The sequence below is a fragment of the Labrus mixtus genome, chromosome 15, assembly GCF_963584025.1.
Source record: "Labrus mixtus chromosome 15, fLabMix1.1, whole genome shotgun sequence".
NCBI lineage: Eukaryota > Metazoa > Chordata > Actinopteri > Labriformes > Labridae > Labrus > Labrus mixtus.
Genome location: NC_083626.1, coordinates 1,773,006 through 1,793,464, shown reverse-complemented (window position 1 = coordinate 1,793,464; position 20,459 = coordinate 1,773,006). Strand labels below are relative to the sequence as shown.

The window sequence follows — 20,459 nt, the reverse complement described above, 5'->3', positions numbered from 1 at the left end:
CAATCTAACCACATGGCACTGTTCCATCTACACACATTTTGCCTTAAAGTGAACAACAAAGGGGTTAAAAATCAGATGAACATTTCCAAATGAACGGATTGTTTCAGCATTGACATAGCACCCATTCAAATGTATCCTGACAAGTGGTGTCTGCTGGCCCTGTACAGAAGGACAAGTAAGAGTGTCATTGGAGGGTGAGGTACCTTACAAGGCCGGGGTCAGGGTTATATGAAGGGGGCGGGCTGCAGTGGGAAGCAGACACTATAGTCTGACTGCTGTGGCCACCATTCAGGTCACCATTGGCCTGCATGTGATGGCTGTTGAGCATATTTGAACCTGTGAGAACAGTGGGGATGATTAATGAGATAATGCTCAGAAAGTAAAGCACAGAAATCTTACTAAAATGGCATCCAAAGGCTCTAGTGGTACTTATATTTCTGCCTGGAATACATTACAACACATTGCTGTGAAATGTGTTTTTGATTTAGTTTGACAATACAATATACTCACCCATATGAGCCATTGAGCTGGGGGCAGTGTGGTGTTGCTGGGGCTGCTGCCCCACCAGCTGGTTGACTGAGGGCTGTTTGTTGAGGCCTCCGTGGACATGGAGCTTGTTCATGTTGGACAGTGGAGAGTAAGAAGAGGGGGACGCTATATGGCTCCTAGAGAGAAGAGGATAAAGGGTTCAGGTTAGATGTATTTCAGTGATTGTTTCTCAGTTTGTTAACATAGGACACTAACAAAAGACAAAAATATATTTATTTAGCTTTTCATTAGGTTCAGTGTTTTCCATTCTGAGTTTTCAACTTCCACCACTCCCCTTTTATTACATAATGCAAATATTCAAGTAGTATCTGGATGTTTAAAAAAAATGCATATTTTTACATGTGCATGGGTATTCTGTCTTACACACCATGTACAGTATGTCCACTATATCTACTGTTTTATATAGTATGACTAACTGATTAAATAAAACAACCTGGATTTGGATTCAGACAAACAGAAAATCTCCACTAACAGGGTTTCCCTCATTTCAGGGTTAACAGACTCAGGGTTTGCACTACAGCTGCTTTCTGAAAAAGGCCTCTGATGAGCACCAAAACGTAGTTGTCCTCTTTAAGTCGGGTTAACCTTGATTTATGATTTATTACTGTTAGGCTACTTTTTTTTGGTACAAATTGTTATTGTATGTTCATAGATGAATTAGTCTTATTCTTATTATTGTGTGTGTTGTTGTGCATATGTTAATTTTGGAGGGACTCACGGTCTTTGCAACATTTGCTGCTGTGTTTGTTGTCTGTAGGAGTCCACCAGGGGCTGTGGCACCAGCTCCACCAGCTCTAGACTGTCTTTAATCTTCATCAGCAGCTCAAAGTTATCCCGGCCCCGGACCTACACACAAACGCAGCACATACCAAAATATTATTTTAGACAGTCAGGGAATAAGAACACACATTTGTTTTTCACCTTTATATAATGTTTGAAATGATATATCAGTCATTATCAAATACTCCTAAAGAAATGCAGTACCTTGTAAAAAAAATAGTTAGATTTGAATTTAAAATATATTTTAATTGATTTTCTAACTTTTTAATCTACTGTATATCAACCTTATTTGTTTTATTGTGTTGTATTATTGTTACTACTTTTACATGATAAGTGAGAAAGGTTCTTACAGGAATATAGTAAATCTCCTCTTCTCCATGCCGCCTCTTCCTCATGTTTGTATTCGGACTAGGAATATTTGTTGGACTCTGTTTGAAGTCTGCAGACAGAGAAAAAAAAACAGGATCATACTACATTTCACAGTGCCATTTTGATAATCAAGCTATGTCAGACCATTGAAACAGCCAAAGAACAGAATAAGTATAAAAAAAATGTAGCCAATAAAAAAAAAGTGGTACAAAAGAAAAGTGTCATTCAGTATAATTGAACTCACTCCGCTTATTGGCACCGCCATTTTTGGCACTCTCATTCAGGGCCTGCTGTTCCCTGAAGTGGTCCTCATCTGCTTTGCGGTCTCGACCAGGACACGCACATATCCGACCTTCAAATGACCTTCTGCCCAACACTTGACCACTGCGATGATGATGGGGAATATAAAATATGCACGTTGAGTAAAGTTTGTTAAAAACACTACTACTATGTTCCATAACATTCAAAACTATGTCCAACCGTATCTATACTTAAAGGCTTGACTTATACTTGTTCGACTGATGCACTAAAACGTAGCACACTGTACAGAATGGATTTAATGTAAATGGTAAAAATGTTAAATGTAGAATAGGTATAGGCTACATAATGTATGTTCTGCACTTCATTGGTCAGGTTGGTCTTTTTTATCTTTTCTTGTACAGTAAGTATGTGACAGTAGCTCAGTCTGTAGATTCTTGTTTTGGGAACCGGAGGGTCCCCGGTTTAAATACCAGTGTGGTAAATTTAAATACCAGTGCGGTAAATTTCCCTCAAGGATAAATAAAGTATGTACAATTTAAAAATTCTTAAAGCCCAAGTACCCTAAAATAATATAATTAAAACATAAAAAAACTGTGATTTGTGAAGAACCTGTTGTGAACTGTTGTAGAAATGTTTTATTGTTGACTTACTCTCTGGTTTCCAAAGTGATGATGATGAGGATTGGTCTCCTGTTCATGCCGCCAACACAGCTGCTGTTGCACATAAAGTTATACAGGATGGTGGTAAACTCTGTCCCGACCTGAAACACAAGTTTAACCTGTAAGTGTTTGCTCAGAGGTTTGAGTTTTGTTTAAGTGTTGATTTAGTCTCTGACACTCATCAAAACGTTTTTTTGTATTCACATGACTCAAATGAATTCTGTCAGACTCCACCTGTGTAGACTTCCTGCTCATTTTACAACAACTATAACATTCCACCACTAGAGGGCAGTGTGATACAGATCTTTATGTAAAACTGCTCCGTTGTTGTTCAATTAGCAGCTCATGTGCATTTACTGACACATGATTTCTCACTCTTATGCTTGTGTGGACATGCCTGGTGTCCTTTTTTATAGATCCGCTTCCTATGAGACACCTTACTGAAATTTACTGTTTCTTGACTGACAAGAATGTGTTTTAGACAACTGCATTTTGTCTGAATGTATAAAATAGTCTGCTCTCACATATTCAATTGTTTTTGATCAGTAAGAGAAATCTCCTCACACCCCCTTGAGGTGGAATAATTGGGAAATAAGAATGGGTTGGCATCATTAGTTTTACTTTACCAAAAGAGTAATACCCCATGTATTAACTTTCCCTATTGATCAAAACATCTGATGTGAAAGTCAAGCCCCTAAGGCAGGCCCATTAAATTATTTTTTTAAAGGGCCAGAAGGAGAAAAAGTAAAGTAGAGCTGCAATTCCTTCGTCAGACCACCTATGTCAGGAATTTGAACGTTTTATACAAGTACCTTTTAATCTTAGATAAGGATTAAGTTGTTGAATTACTCAAAATAAAAGCATGCATTTAACTTTTTCAGTTTTTCTGTCCTAAGTCCCCTCATATTAAATAGCATAAATTAACTATTTTTAATAAAATGCACATTTCTGTGCTTAACAATGGACAAAACCAGTGAATGGGCTAAATACCTTACTTCTAAAATGACGATTTAAAATCAAACAATGTAGGGTCAAATTAATTGATCTAAAACCGGCTGCATCAACACTGTGAATTTTTAATAAATTTGCATTAAGCCCCTATTTAAGGTCCTTAAAGGGTTGGATTTGATCCATGGGCCAATTATTGAATAGGTTTGATAGGTTTGTATTGAATATGTATCTTATAACAGCAACATAAAATAATGTGACTTTTCTTTACACACAGCTGCTAATGAACCACCAACCTGTGGAGCCTCATAGGGCACAAAGACACTCTGACGTCCCGTGACAGGATCATCCACATACTGAGAGAGGTTATTCCCCTCCACCCGGATTAGGTGACTGGCCGGGGCCACTTGACCTTTGGATAGAATGATGGAAGAAAGCTGAGGACACAGTTTGCTTTATCTAAGTCATCACACATTCCAGACACCACGCATAGTTTGTGAAAAACTCAATGAGCCAAATGTTTGCATAAAGAACAAAAAACACAAACGAATTGATTAATTGAATGAAATGAATTGATTCTCATCCTCTCTGGGGAGAATTCACAGTCAGTGAATTATTTGGTGTACTCATAAAAAAGGTACACTCAGTGATGTTCAAAAGATCAATGAGCATACCATCATTGAAGTCTCGTCCCAGTTCATGGTTGGGGCAGCGTTTGACCACTTCTGTGACGTGCTCCGCCTTTTTGTAGACGGGCATGGCTCTGATGATGCTGCCATGTGGAGGAGAGGAGGAGAGCTTGATTTGGATTGGACAAGTCTTTGCTATCTGGCAGTAGAGCTTCTTCAGCAAGGGAGAATACTGTATGGGAAAAGAACACAGACAGTGGACAAGACAAGCTTCAGTCAGAGATCCTTATATGAAAACTTGATATTTTAAAGGAGGAATATGTACATCCATTTCCTTTGAGCTATGAAGTCATCAATCAGCACATAGCCAGAAACAAAACAAAAGTACTTTAAACAATTAGCAGAACATTAATATGTGTGTAACAATGTCATTAGAATGAAAAGATTATTATCTGCGGGTAGTAATGTGAGAAGCTACAACTGGAAGATAAATGGTTGAAGTACCAAAAATCATCTCAGTGTGTGTACCATGTGAAAATCAAACAAAAATATGAATCAATAAACAGTGGATGATGATAAAGTGTGGGAGCTTTACCGATGTCAGGCAGTTACAGTAAAGTTCAACAAAATGATGTCTCTGATAATGAGCATAAACACATGCTAATGTATGCATACGTTTGTGCATGGATGAGTATAAACATCATGAATCTTGCACTCAAAGACATGGGGGGGGGGGGGGGGGGATGGAAAAGCCTAAACATGCCCCAACACAAACATCTGAAAAATCTTCCCCGTGGAAATCAAACAGGGACCTCACACATAAACAAAAGAGAGAAGACATTTGGTAAATGGTAAATGGACTTGAGCTTATATAGCGCTTTTCTAGTCTTCAGACTACTCAAAGCGCTTTTACACTGCAGGTCACCAAACCATTCATACCCTTTCACACACCGATGGTAGTGATCTCTATGTAGTATCATCCATCAGAAGTAACTAATCCCATTCATACACCACCACTGAAGCAGTGGGAGCAATGCAGGGTTAGTGGAGACATTTGGCTCATCAAGTGACTGACTGAAAACATAAACTGGACTTTTATCTATTTGAATTTAACAGGTGAGAAAACCCAGAGAGAAGAAGACCGGTTATATGGTCAGCATTTCAAATCTCTTGGCAACCAAAATGTCTTTTCAAACAACAATAGTTTACCTTCCAGTTTGAATCCATTTTCAAGTATAAGTTATTAAAGGAAAACTCACTAGAGCTTTTATAGTTTTATAGTCTTCTGACTACTCAAAGCGCTTTGAGTTTCATTGATGAGTATTCTTTCAGCATTTGAGTTAAACTCTGGGATTAACCACAAGGAAAAAAACATTTATAGTTATGTTGAGCTGTCAATGATTTCCAGAAAAAAAGCTCACATAAGCTTAGCCATGATGGTTGTTGATATCAGCAGAAATTGTGATACTTGAGTTGCATTAAGGTATTCACTTGATCTTGACACGTTAAAGAGACTACATATCAGGATATCTGTGTCCAGACTCTTGGCATAGGCCATACAGGCGGTTAGCCTAGAGCGCCTCCTCATGCCTTTAACCATGAGCACTCCCTTGAGGGCAATACAAATAGCTGTGCACAATTTTACCTTTTCTCACCTAGTTGTCCTTGACAAGTTTTGACACATTTTTTATCTTTTACAAATGTAGTGACTTTAACTGCAGCAACAAATTCAAATACTGTTCCAAATATTTGCTATGTTCACAGCAGAAGCAGCAGAGTCTGTCGGCATAGGAATCCTCACAGGGAGGAGACTTTGATATCCAGTCTTGGTGATGGTTTAATGTAGAGAAAGCAGGCTGACTTTGTAATATAGTATCTACAGTAAAGCCCCTGTGCTTCTCAACAACGTACTTGAAAAGGTCAGATGAAGAAAAGATAAGTTTCAAAGACAGAATTGTTTTTTATTAAATGTTTAAATGATTCAAATGCAACCTAAAAAATAACAATCGTTGATATTGGAGAGCAGATAAAATGAGATTCTGAAGGTGACAAGAAAAAAAACCGCCCCTAGCCATTACATAGATGTTTTTTTACTGACTGATACTTACCTATACATAGTAGAGCAGATAGTAGTATTTATGTAGAGCCATATGGCACTACAGCTGATTTTCCAAAGTACTACTTGATTCTAAACTTTGAACAAGAACAATAATGATGTGAAATCCTGTCTCTACTATTAAAGCCCAGCCATTTCAAAAAGGGTTCGGTTTTATAACCACAAAAATGATCAATTTCTAAACTAGAATCTTTTGTGAGTGCTTAAAACTTCATAAAATATATATTTATTTAGACTTCAGGGCTGCAGATGCCATTCGAGGTGTCTCAACTTATTTGCAACATGGGGAAGTGTGCACATTAGCCTCTGCAGTCAGTGTGTGAATGTGGTGTGAGAGGGTGAATGTAACTTGGGGTGTAGCTTTGAGTGTTCAGAAGAAGTGTGTGTTCAGTTCCACGTGTCGTCATCAGATATGAAGCGCAGCATTAATACCAGAACTACAGTATCAGACATGTATCATCTTGTCAGACAAGAGATCTCTGGTGATGAATAAACTGGGTTTTATTCATCATGTAGAGAAGGATGAAGAGAGATGGAGATGAAGGAGATAAATACTGAGATATTACAGACGTGATTAAAGAGGACACGTTGATTAGTCAATTAGCTGAAAATGATGGAAAACGTTTTTTCCCCAAAATGTTCAAAAACTCTGTTTAAATTATCTGAATGAAAACAATAAATAGTTTTCAGAATGTTTGATTTAAAAGACAACCATAACCAACAGATGGTGACATCTCAACTTCCTTTTTAAACTCAAATTCATTCAGCCAGGGCAGCTGTGGCTCAATTGGTAGAGTCACCACCTCTCAACCAGAAGATCAAGGGTTCAATCCCCAACTGGCCAAATGTCCGATGTGTCCTTGGGCAAGACACTTAACCCCAAGTTGCTCCCGCTGCTTCAGTGGTGGTGTATGAAATGGATTAGTTACTTCTGATGGATGATACTACATAGCGATCATCACTACCATCAGTGTGTGACATGTGGTGTAAAAGCACTTTCAGTAGTTAGAAGACTAGGAAAGCACTATATAAGCTCAAGTCCATTTACCATTTCTTTTGTTAAGGGATTTTATACTGCAGTTCAATTTCAGCAATAAAACACTAAGGCATGCCTTAACTGACATTTCAGATATGATATCTAATAACATTCCCCTTGATAGATCCCTTAATTTAGCCATCAATGTATTCATCCCACCATCCAAGCAGTCATCTCTCCCTGCCTCTACAGTGGACTGGTGCAGGCAGGTCCTAACAGGCTCCAACAGACACAGTGATAATTGCCAGACAGTCATCCATATACACAAGCAGCAGCTTGCCTGCTGCAAATTTTGCTTAACTATCCAAATATCAAATATGTTTACGCACATACAGTCACACAGAGCTGATGTACCATATTCCTACTGTACATACTGAACAAGTAGATGTTTTAAACTATTTGTAACTATATCATATTCAAATGAAAACAGACATCTGATGAATCTCCTTCACTTTCTTTAGAGTCATGGTAACTGAGGTTTGGTTCTCTGAGACCACAGGGGGGAAAAACAATAAGAAATCTGAATCTATTCAAGTTCACAATAAACTGACTTCTGTTGTCCCAAAAGTAAATCACAGTAGAGTATTGTGGTTTAAGAAACCATTTGAGTATCTTATGATTGGAAAAGTATGACTACGACCTGTGTATAACTGTCACATTTCACACTATAAAAAATAAGTAGCGTTGTGTTGTGAGCTATACACCACACTCTCAAGGATTCAATCAAAGTTTTGGCTCTGTCCATGAAAAATACATCTATATCTATATTATGTCATAAAAACAGTTTTAAAAGTAAAGAAAGTAGTGGTTACTTTTTTGCCTGCCAGTCTGGATTATTTCCTTTCCTTTTTTTTATCACAAAGAGTACGGCCGAATTGGGGTTTAAGAATAAAAGCGAATTGATTGATAAGTTGATTGATTGAGTCTTTATATCGGCCCTAACGTCCTTACTCCAGTACAATCCTTGCATTTGCTGTACAGATTTAACAGAATCACATTTACTTGAACTTATTAACAACTTTCTGTTCTTCCTTGTTTGTTGTCATCAATAAAAATAAATCTGAGGAATGTGAATTTTAGAAAGATCTCTCTTCTCGAATGGGGTTTTTTCCAGATCCCATCCTCCACAGGAAGGCCATCCGTGATGTGGCTGTGGATGATGCATTGGGAAAGGAAGGGAGAATGATGCATTGTGCAGGGCGTGTTGGGACCTGTGTCCTAACAGAGAGATGCTAATAGCTGGGAAGAGAGCTTCTGACGAGCCGCCTTGCAGTGCATGCTCAAGCCTGCATCCTCTGCATCACCCCCCTCCCCCCTGACACATACTGTACGCACACACACACACACACACACACACACACACACACACACACACACACACACACACACACACACACACAAACTAAAGTTGGAGTGTATGAAAAGATCTCTTATATTTTGACAAGGCTAAAGGTGTTAGATCTCACTTCCAGCTGCAGTGACGCGTGTCCGTATCCAGGAATCATCTTCAACAGGCAAGACAGCCGCCGAATTTCAGAGAGCGATTTTCGCTAATGCACAGTGTCTTGACGAGACAGGAAGGGGACTGGGAGATTACCAGACAAGCTTAACATGAGCTTGAACGGATTGACTGTATGTGGAAATATTGTAATTGTTTGTTCTGTTCTCAACTGTTCCATGGATTTTTGTTCTTTTCTTGTCTTCACATTTTATTATTATTTTCCCTTTTTCAGCTGTTAAATAGTGAAGAAGATTTTCTTAGAAGCCACTATTTGTGAGGCCAGAGTTTTTTCTACTATTCAGCAGACAACTTGTGAAAACTGGATTTAATGAATATGTATGCAATAGGCAGCTACCTTTCTCGTAATCTCCCAATAAATCACTGCATGCCAACCGCTCTAAGTGGGAGGCAGAGAGGGGTGGTGAAGGGGGACGACAATGAAACTGATTATAGTCAATATGCTCCTATGGCATTTGGTATTTCCCACTGCCTGAGGCCACGAAAAATCAACTAGAAACCCAGAGACTGTTAACAGAACAAATGTAACTATAACAAGGAGACTCAAACTGGTTAACAAAGTCTTCTTTTTTAAGCATGGTCAAACAAAAGACTGTTCACAAGAAGTGTTGTTTTGAAGTTTGCTCCTTCTAAGTTCTGCTCTGTAGGGGTTGCCATCTTGGTTGCTTGGAGCCTGAAGTGACCATGTTAAGATGAGAGTGTGGACTTTCAGGGAAGCAACAGGTTGGCAAATGCTAAGTTATTAATTAATATTTAGACTATTCCCAAAGCTAATTTATTTATCAGTGTTTCCCACAAAATAAGATCCTTTTTGTAGCTGATCAGATTTGTTTATCTATTTGCCAATGCCAACAACAATCCTTACTAGTCAAGTTAAAACAATACATATATGTATATCATTGAATGAGCCAAGAAGCCGGGAATTAAACCAATACTTGCTTAATTGTATCAGCCATCTTGGATTATCTGTTTGTAAATTAATGGTATAGCAAACCATATGTCCGAAATTTGCATAGAATAGCTGAGATAACTCAGGGCTGCAGATGCCATTCGACCCTAACCCTAACCCTTTATGCCTTTTGAATTATCTTAACTAGTGATTTATTAATTGTATCCCATCAAGGTGGTGGTGAATAAAGCTTAAAAAAAAGACCAACAATCTTTTTGTACTGCAGAATTAGGGCTGAAAATATATTTATATCTGGCTCAATGGACTAAGTTTGAAATAGGGGTGTTATAGAGGGTTGGCTTATTTTGTCCCCAGACTTTAGTGGCCATTTGAAGAACTGCAGGTTATGAAACTTGATTATTTCTGTCCTGGTGTTTGCTGCTTGGTTGAATCCCAGGCCTAAAGGGGAATTTGCATTAAAACACATACATAGATGACTTTGCATCCCTGCTGCAGCTTTTTGGAAATCCCCTCAAGTAAGCTATGAAAATTGTTCATAGTAAGAAGCTTGAATGTAATCAGTTTTCTATTCAAGAAAAAACACTTGTTAAATCTCTCTCATTGTGTTTTTACTCTGAATCATGAATAATCTCACTGTGCTTTGTAGATTTTTATTTCAAATAAAACATTTTAGTCTGGCTTTTTGGGAAAATGTTCAGAAGGAAACTTATTTTTTCTGATCATGAATAAGGCTCTCTGTAAATGGAATCCTACTGTATCCTACAGGTTCAGACATGATCGTGCTGCATTATATCACACATAGCAACTATATAACTACACTTAAATACATCCTCTGATATTCCACCAATCCTATAATCAGGATCATAATATAAAACAAAGCATTACAGTAAACTCCATAAAGCCATGAGCAATCACACAGTCTGCCTCTCATTCTAATCCCTCCAGTTTAATGGCAGCAAAGGCATCTGAATAATCACAGGTTTCCTCGAAATCCCTTTTCTGCTGCGTCACCACCTGTAGCTTCAGTTGTGTGCCAGTTAAAAATCCTTTGTCTGTACTATTTTAAACAAAACAGACCAAATTGTTCAGCCAGGTGGATTCAAATGTTTGGTGGTTGTTCATAGAAACTGGGATCACTTTCAAACTAGTATAAATGCAAACCAAATCCACTAAGCAGAGTTTACTGTGTTGCAAATGGATAGTTTGGATGGCATAGTATGGTAGAATAGTCCCTGACAACAAATGATTATATCTGTTGTCAGGGTCCCTTCATTTCAAATAAAAAAGGGGACACGTGTGAAGGACATAAACGTTTGGTTGATATGAAAGGCAAAGTAGTAAATATTAAGTTCATGCCCACAGATTGAAACTGGTTTCTTTCTTATTTCAGGATTTCATTTAATTAAAATCATTATTCAGGAAAAATATCTTTAAGGTGTCTGTCGGTTTATTTTGGTCATGAACAAGATCCTAACTTCACAGATTGGAAGTGAATGAGAGGAGATGACTAAGTGAAACTCTAGGCTCTGAGGGTGACAGTGATGAGTGCAAGTTCAGAGGAAGAAGGAGTTGGGGGGGGGGGGGGGGGGAAGCAACAGGTCAAAGACCACCGCTCTAATGTCCACAGGGGGATCTTCTTACATCATTTTTGGATGAGGAAAAGAGCCCACCATGCATGATTACTTCAAGCAAAGCCATGGTGGAAGAGCCCCCTCAGTCCATCCCACAGACACATTTACAGAGAGAAGGAAGTGCAGTTTGTCTCTAGGTTCTCTTGTTTCAGATAGGTCAACTGTGTGACAGTCAGCAGTGACACCTTTCTAGCAGGAGACCTCTCATTGGGTCATGACAAATTACACAGTTCCCATTTCACCTGTCTCTCACCACATCACGTCTAAAAGTAGTTGTTGGTTTGTTGAAGTGGTTCCCTAAGTTCTTAAGTCCAGTTTTTTACAATTTAAATATGTAGTAGTGTAATACTACTTCCTTTACTTCTGCTATCATGTATTGGTAGTTAGAGTAGGAGTTAGAAGAGTTGTTCTCACACATTAATGTTTATTCAATAAAAAAATACATTTTATTTTATCACTGTTTTAAAATGAGAAAAAAATATTTTTTTTCAACACAAATACACACTGAGAAAAAAAAACATTTCCCAAAGGTTTATATCAAATATTAGACGTTGACTAATACTTTATTATTACGATGCATATTCACTTCAGTGATCTCATTCTGAACAATTTACCAATACATAATGGACACACTCATAGGCTTACAATACACTCATTGTACATAAACTGTAATAAATTGAGTGCTACTGCAGGGGGGAGGTTCTGTTTAAACTGATGTATCAAAAAATGTATATTGATTTTTAAAAAGATAAAACGTTTAAGAAGGTGTGAAAAACAAAATATGTAAAAAAAAGCGTCTGAGTCAAACGTGCTTTTGATAGGTAATGGCCTAAATAGAGTTAAAAAGGGTCCATGTACCAAACTTTCCTGTTGAATTCATCACATTATATCTGTCTACAAGAGGTGAGTAGAGGACAAGATGAATCACCTAATGATGCACTACTTTCTCCTGCATGCAACATGCCTGCACATGTGCTGGCTTGTGTGTTTCTGAATGTGTGTGGAATCATGTCTTTGTGTGCATGTTGTGTGAAGCATAGTTGCTCAGTAAGACAGAAAGACAGACAGAGAGAGAAAAAAAGCAAACACAAATGCACACACACACACACACACACACACACACACACACACACACACACACACACACACACACACACACACACACACACACACAAGGCAAGTTTGTGTACTCACGGTCCATGTGGCAGACTTGGCGGTGCTAGATTGCTGGAAGGACACCTGAAAGGCGTGCAGTCCAGGGTAGTCGGTGTTGGAAGGGATAGCCGGGGCAGGCGATAGGCCTTCGAAGGTGGAGTTGGGCTGGGAGTACGGCGAGGGGGTGGGCACGGCCGACGAGGAGGCGTTCTCGGAGCTGTAGGGGCTGGCAGACGTGGCGCGGCTCCCCAGGCTCTCCATGCTGCTGCTCAGCAAGTTGTATTGGGACTGGGGAAGAAAGAAGAAGAGGGAAGAGAGTGAGAGAGGTGAAGAGGGAGGGAGGGGAGAGGCGGAGGCAGGGCACAGGTAGAGGTGCTGGAGAGACAGTAAAAGGGAGGTCATATTACACTGGGAAGAGAGAGTTGCTGGAGGTGTGTGAAGCTGCATGTGTGTGGGATGGGTGGGATGTTAACTGTCCAAGTGGGTGTCCATGAACGCCATTGTGCATTTTTCACATGATTTATACTTGGAATACTTGCATTTGGAAATAAAATCCTCACAAATTCAGAGACACAACAATATGTCTGTGTTTGTGTGTGTGTCTGTGTTTGTGTGTGTGTGCATGAGTTGCAGAGAGGTCTAGCCACCCTGGGGCTATTTGAGGAAACTTGTAAAACACAGGCGTAATCTGCCTAATCGCCTCCCCTGCCCCTCTAGTCCTCTGTGCTGTTTAAGACGAGGGGAGATTTGTTGCACTGTGGTGACACACTTGTCAAAATCAACTCACTCTTGCGCACAAAGTTGGAAGCTATTTGAGAAGGAACAAAAAACTGCTTTATGATTGCTGTTTTTTCAATCTGTCAGCTGTTTTGGTCATTTTATGATTTCAAGTCACAGTACTTCAACATAAATGCAGAAAAGTCTAAAAGCGTTATCAGTATACTTTGGTATACTATAGTACTCAAGTTAACTACTATTCAATATCAATTGATCACTGTTCTTGAAAAACAAATACATCCAATAGCTGACCGTTTCAACACCATGTTGAGATTCTACACAACACACTGACCAATAAACACTCATTAAAACCAATAATCTAAATCATAACTTGAAAGAATGATCATGCCTGCTGCCTGTACAGTACATGTGTCTCAAATAACTGACACTAGTGATGTAGGTAAACACTGATTTAACTACTGGACACACACACACAGACACACAAATGTACCTGTATGAGCAGATAAAAAAAGAGTTTACCTTCTTTTTTACGTAGTACATCTTCTAGTGCTTTAGTCTCATATGTCAACTCTTCAGTCAGAAACGTCCAAACACAGTATAGCAAAGACAGAGTGGGACCAAAGCCTTACCAGAGAGTTCACCCAAGGTGTGTATCAACAGACACACCACACACTCAGACATACACACATACATACAAACACACACACACACACACACACACACACACACACACACACACAGAGAACACATGTACAGCCAGGAGAGTGAAGGAGATGAGGACTGGTGTGGAGAGAGAGAAACCATAGACTGATATGAAGGGAGAGAAGCAGAGAGGGTAAGAGGGATGGGAACCCAAAAAATGGTACGATGTTCTAATTATGGCATGCCCGGACATAGACGGCAATGCCGGGATGCATGTACACACATGCTCCAAAACACCTTGTGAAGGCCTGCACTAAGTAAACACTGTCTGGTCTGACGTAGAGGCGAGAGGGTGAGTATGAGAGACAGAGAGTGAGAGAGAGAGAGAGAGAGAGAGAGAGAGAGAGAGAGAGACAGAGAGAGAGAGAAAGAGAGAGAGACAGAGAGAGAGAGAAAGAGAGCGAGACAGAGAGAGAGACAGAGAGAGAGAGAGAGAGAGAGGTAAAGATAGAGAGAGAGAGAGAGCGAGAGAGAGAGAGAGAGAAAGAGAGAGAGAGAGAGGTAACAGACGGAAAACACAAAAGAACAAGAGTTCATTGGTCAGAACCCCCCCAGACTATTCAACTCCATTGAGTACCTTTGATTAATTGTTGTTACAGGATGAAGGTTAGCTCAATTAAGTATTTCACCTGTACAAATTTTGAAAACTCAAAAAAAAAAAATTTGTCAAATCTAAATATTTAATTTAACTGACTTTATTAAGAAACTATGCTTCAATATAATTCAACAAATGTCCTTTTAAAAAGGGGGCGGATACTATATATATTTTTACAGCTGCAGTCTGTCATTTGAAAGTATTTAAGCAATTACATTTTTCACCTCCCTAATGGTCATTTAGATCCAAGATGCTTAAACTTTTAGTCTGTTGTTGTTCCTGCTCCTAACAACACTGAAGTTTTAAATCCCAACTTGAAAAAAAACACAGTAAACTCATGTTTTTGTCCTCACCTCCGCTTTGTGTTTTTAACCTCAGACAGAAGTAACTCAACACAAGACAAAAAGTGAGACAAAGTTACACAAGGACATGTAAAGTTCATGTGTTTTGACATGGTTCATGAGATGAAAGCACAGGGACAGGTCAATGTTCTAGACATAATGTAAACTCTATAGGTTGGATGAGGATGCACGCATGCGTGGCTGTTTGGATCTATACATTGACTCAGGTTCATGCAAGACATACTATGAGGGACGTCTGGGTTGAAAACAACTAATGCCTCACTCTTACTCAATCAATTTCCCTCCTCAAATGACTGTATGTTACAACAGCAGCCCATACAAAGTCATTCATAACCAGTGTAGAAATGATGGGTTAAGTGAAGTTGTCATACAGTCGACACAAAATTTATGAAAACTTTTTTTGATAATCAATTTAACATGTTGACTGTTTTAAAGCCAAAATGCCTACATTCAAAAGTTTTTAAAATTTTTAAAAACATGATACTTCCTGCTGTATGATAACTTACCCAATATTTTTGGAGTTTGGGGTTGTTGGATGTTATTCTAAAAGTAGCACTAATAATAACAGATTAATAATAACAGATAAGGTGATAAAGATCCAGTGTTGATAAAAATCATTTTCTGAGACAATGTGTTCACCATTGTGAAAAGAGGAAAAAATGAGTGTCAAGGCTGGTGTGCTATTGTAATAGGTGTACAGAAGAGTCCTTCAGTCCTCCCTTTAATGTCTGTTTAAATCCTTCATCCCACAGGTATTGTTTAAGGGGCTTTACGGGGCAGAAGGTACGCCCAGGTGTATGTGTCAACAACTCAAACACACACACACACACACACACACACACGCACACACGCACACACGCACACGCATGCACGCACGCACGCACGCACACACACACACACACACACACACACACACACACACACACACACACACACACACACACACTCACACACTGTTAGACAGACTGATGCGCTCACAGGTGTGCTTGCTCTTAATACCTTTACTCGATACACGACAAGTTGAAACAGAGCTTAAACCTGTGCAGCCACTGTGTATGCATGTGTGTGTGTGTGCTATCAGTGTGTAAGTGTTTAAGCTTCCCATTCTATGTCCCCTATGGGTAGCCATCCTGGTAGCTGCCACTCAAAGCCAAGCTTTAAAGGCTCCAAACATTTAGAAATGTGGATAAAGCCAGCCACAACAACATCACTTGTCAAAGTGAGTGACACATAATAGACAGAGGATAAGGAGAGTGTCAACCTGCTACAGACCTCTGTTTGCATCTGCTCATTAAACTGAACACTTTAATTCATTAAGAGGCAGACTTGTTGACACAGTCAACAGCACAGACTCCCATGGTGTCACATAGTCATGCCAAAATATACACAATACACAACTAAAAGTAAAAGTTAGACAACATAAATCACTGACAAATCATCTTGTGAAAACTGGAGCATGTCTATACAGGCAGCTATGCTGGATAGAGGTCAGCATGAGACAAGGTAAAATTTGAAGTGCAGTGTATGAAGGTTGCCCCCTGTTGGGAATACTTGGCAAAGTGCACAAACTAAATACAATTCTCTTTCAGAGGTCCTCATGAAGCCAGTTTTTACAATTAAAACATGTTTGTGCATATTAATTAAATACTGGTAGATAGCCTAATATATCATCAGACAATTCCTAAATACTTCAAGACATTGTCTGGTTAAAACCTCAGCCTGAAATTCCACACGCTGTTGGATCAAACTTGTCACCATTTAGGGGGAATGAGCCTCTATCTTCAAACAAATCAAACTTTTAAATGTAATGAAAAACAGCTTTTACAAACAAGCATCTTAAGGTGCTATAAACCCACAAGGTAGTGAGGGGGAAGTCATGCATGCATGAAAATACAAGAAAACACAGGCCTGTTCTTCAAATGCAAACGACTCTGAAATAGCATGATTTATGCGAGACTCACAAAATAATGTTTTTTTCCCCTTCCAAAACTGACCCTGAGCCAAAACCACATCACATCCTCTAATAACACACACACACACACACACACACACACACACACACACACACACACACACACACACACACACACACACACACACACACACACACACACACACACACACCATGTCTAAACATGAAGGCAAACAAGTCCTGAATCAGCCAGAGCATATGAAGTTGATTCATGTCCACTTACCACACCACAGAGCATCTTCAGGCTCCTGAAAGGTAAAGAGGGGATGTTTCTGTGACCCGACTCTCATTGGACTTTTACACGCTGCTGTCACCAAGTGTGAGTGTAAAAGAGTCAAACTCTCCTTGGCCAGCTGACCCCTCTGTGGAGCAGGACATGATGGAGGATGCTGAGAGAGCCCTCTTCTCATCCGCTTGTTTCCCTTTCCTCACTGGGCCTCCCCAACGTTGCCTTGCATCTAACAACAAATCCTGGCTCCGCCCCCTTATTTCTGTTATGACTATTCATTAACTGCCCAGGCAGGTCCAGACTTGCCCATTTACAGATTACATGTAGATCCAACAAATACTCAGGAAAGGGTGAAGAAATAAGTGTGTGAGAGAGTGACTTTTGAGTTCATATTTGGGAGACAGGTGGTAATGCTGTGATATGTGCAGCTCATGTCAGGGTGAACCTGCAATAACTTTGCAATCTACTTATATTGAAAAATCACATTCATTCCCCCTTCTCAGAAAGGCATGGTGATCCGGAAAAGAACCGTGCGGTTTGAGTTCATTCATAAAAAGTTTGCATTCATTTCAGTGGATATAAAGATTTCATTGAGATACAAAAAATAAAAGGTGAATGTATGCATATGTGCATACAGGTCAATGTGCACACACACACTCATGCAGACTGCTGTCACACCCTGGGCTACAGATGGCTCCACGGTGGAGCAGCAAGGGGACCTGGCTTGGGGTTTAATTAGCCTCTCCCCCACCCCAACATACATACAGACACACACCCACACCCACGCCCACACCCACACCCACGCCCACACCCACCCACACACACACACACACACACACACACACACACACACACACACACACACACACAGTCCCTACAGGCCAGTCCGCAGGGAAATAAAGGAGAGGGAAGAGGCTGCTTGGGAGAGGGAAAACTACAGAGGAGGGAATCTCCTCAACACTGGAGGGAAAAAAATAATAGAAATACTTTATGGGAAAAGCAAAAATCTTGGGGGGGGGGGGGGGCGGTTGGCACACAAAGAAACTATCAGTTCAAAGCTGCAGCTTCCCAAATAAAGGAGCAAATATAGGATATATATATTTTTTTAAACTTCGATAAGAGCATGTTTCCTACCATTACATTGTCGTTCATGTCCCTCATGTGGTAGGCATCCATAGAGCTCTCTGCAACACAGCGATGGCTCCCTGGGGTGCTGGTAGAAGGCACTGGTCGCTCACCTGGCTGGCTGCCCGGGGGGAGCTCAAAGTAGGTGCTGTCAGGCTCCCTGAGAAACACAACAACCACTGAATTATCACAGAGGGATGGCTTTTAAAAATTGTACAGCGTAAAAAATTTGTGTCACTGTAACTAAAAGTAGGCTATTTTTGTGATTGACTTCTCAAGTTATTGGAATATTTAGAGACTGCATGTTTTATTATAAGAAGATAAGGACAGAATTGTACGTGTTTTCATTCAACATTTTTAATGCCAGCATTTTGAAATTAGGATCACTGGACAAAAAGTAAAAACAATAATCAGCAGGTGTTTCTGACACTCACAGGGAGCTCCACAGGTGCTCAAAGGTGCCTCCTTCTTCAGTAACTGTGGTCTGGGACATCTTAGAGTCTGGTGAGGGGCAGATCACCCTGCAGAGCACACACAGGTACACACAGGTAAGCATATCAGCAGAAAACTATTAAGAATAACAGAGTTTGGTATGAGAAGGAATAAAATAATGACTTTGAAGATGCTAGAATCCAAATCAAACTATAGTTTCTACATGATTACTTGGATAATCAGTGTTCAAAAAGGACAGGATGGAGTTCAAAACACACACAAACACACATACACACACATTCATCCAGGTGTGATCACACCAATGTAGTCCCAGTGAGGTGGCACAAGGTGTCAGAGGGCCTGTGCATGCCCAGACCTGTCTGCCTCATCATCGTCTCCCTCTGAGGAGAAGCTTCCTTCCTTCTTTCTGCAAAGTGTGAGCATCACCTCCTCCGTTTCTGTCTCACTTAACATAGCCTGCACAGCAACCTTTTCAAATTGTTCAGATGAACTAAAGCAGAAACTAGCAAATTGACAGAATTTAGTTGATGAGGATATTTAATTCTGGTTGTTTGAATCGCGACGGTGAAGCTTTATCGTCAGAGTGTAGAAAAGTATAGGCTACCTTCAAGGGAGACATCCATAGCTCTTTGCTGGCAGTTTGATTCACAATCATTCGATTTGTTGAATAAATCCGTGTTTAACAAACAGACAATCGATGGAATTAAGCTGTTACATTGAAGTCTTTTTCTCCAGTTTGTTGTGTCTATGAACAGGCCTAAATCCAACACTAACCCTGTCGGACGTTGTTGATCTTACCAAAGTTTACTAAATTCACAGTCGCACCACGGCAGCGTCATATCTCCTTAGTAACCCCTCTGTAGGACTGCTCAGGAAAAAAAAACTGTGGCAAAGGTGCATGGCTTTAAAATACGCTGCAACAAATAAGCATGTAGCCTACTCAAACAGGTCCTCTGGGATTAATGAAGACGACGAATTTCGCTGCAGGTAGGCTGGACTAAGACTTTGAGTTTTGATATGAATTATTTGTTACTTAACAGTGACCGTGTCGGTTTAAATTGTTTCATTTGTACTGTAACCTTATCTCTTATCCTACATGTTACAGGTTGTTTTCACTGTCGATCGAAGACAGTCTGCTCAGTAAACATCTGAATGGACGTCATGACTTCTGCACAAAGGCTGTTTTTCTTTTTGAAGCATAGAAAAATAGCCTCAGAGCCAGGCTTATCGAATCTCGTGAATCATATCACACCTGTCCCTAAATAAACAAATAAACTAGTTAAGATGTCTAATAAAAAGCCTACATGAATAAATAAACGAATGAATGAATAAATAAACAATACAAAAATAAATCAATAAATACAAGACTGAGTTCATGAGTAAAACAATGAGTAAAAAACAGCGCGCGGACACAACATTGTGAATTGCGCAGCTCCACAGAAACTGTGTGCCTGCAGGTTCCCGCTGTTCCTGAGGCTGCTGGCGCCTCAGAAGCCAGCTTCCATTCCCAGCTCGCGTCTTCCTCAGAGCCTAACAGCTCCTGTTATTCGGGCTAGTTGACAAAGCATCATTGCAAGACGATAAGATAAAAGCTGATGTTGTCTCCAACCGGGTATACAAGGAATTAAAAAAAAAAAATTAAGAATAGACACGACTTCCAGATCGTTTGGTTTGTCTTTTTTATACGCATAAAATAATGGGGAAATGTGAATACATCCAAA

The 20,459-nt window shown here is 39.8% G+C and overlaps 1 protein-coding gene across 4 annotated transcripts in view; it reads right to left on the bottom strand.

The window, feature by feature from the left end:
- tp73 (tumor protein p73) overlaps positions 1–20,459 on the bottom strand; it is a 30,340-nt gene that overhangs the window by 5,494 nt on the left and 4,387 nt on the right. For 2 of the 4 annotated variants that reach the window (XM_061058590.1, XM_061058593.1), the window contains exons 2-12: positions 18,720–18,806; positions 18,295–18,445; positions 12,602–12,850; positions 4,241–4,427; positions 3,863–3,978; positions 2,610–2,719; positions 1,943–2,082; positions 1,680–1,768; positions 1,268–1,395; positions 511–665; positions 204–336 (exon numbers count right to left, since the gene is read on the bottom strand). In XM_061058590.1, the coding sequence (XP_060914573.1) occupies positions 204–336; positions 511–665; positions 1,268–1,395; positions 1,680–1,768; positions 1,943–2,082; positions 2,610–2,719; positions 3,863–3,978; positions 4,241–4,427; positions 12,602–12,850; positions 18,295–18,445; positions 18,720–18,806 (1,545 nt within the window). Of the gene's footprint in view, positions 1–203; positions 337–510; positions 666–1,267; positions 1,396–1,679; positions 1,769–1,942; positions 2,083–2,609; positions 2,720–3,862; positions 3,979–4,240; positions 4,428–12,601; positions 12,851–13,819; positions 15,446–17,154; positions 17,911–18,294; positions 18,446–18,719; positions 18,807–20,459 lie in introns of those variants that run through there. The other 2 variants (XM_061058592.1, XM_061058591.1) reach the window with 2 other exon arrangements.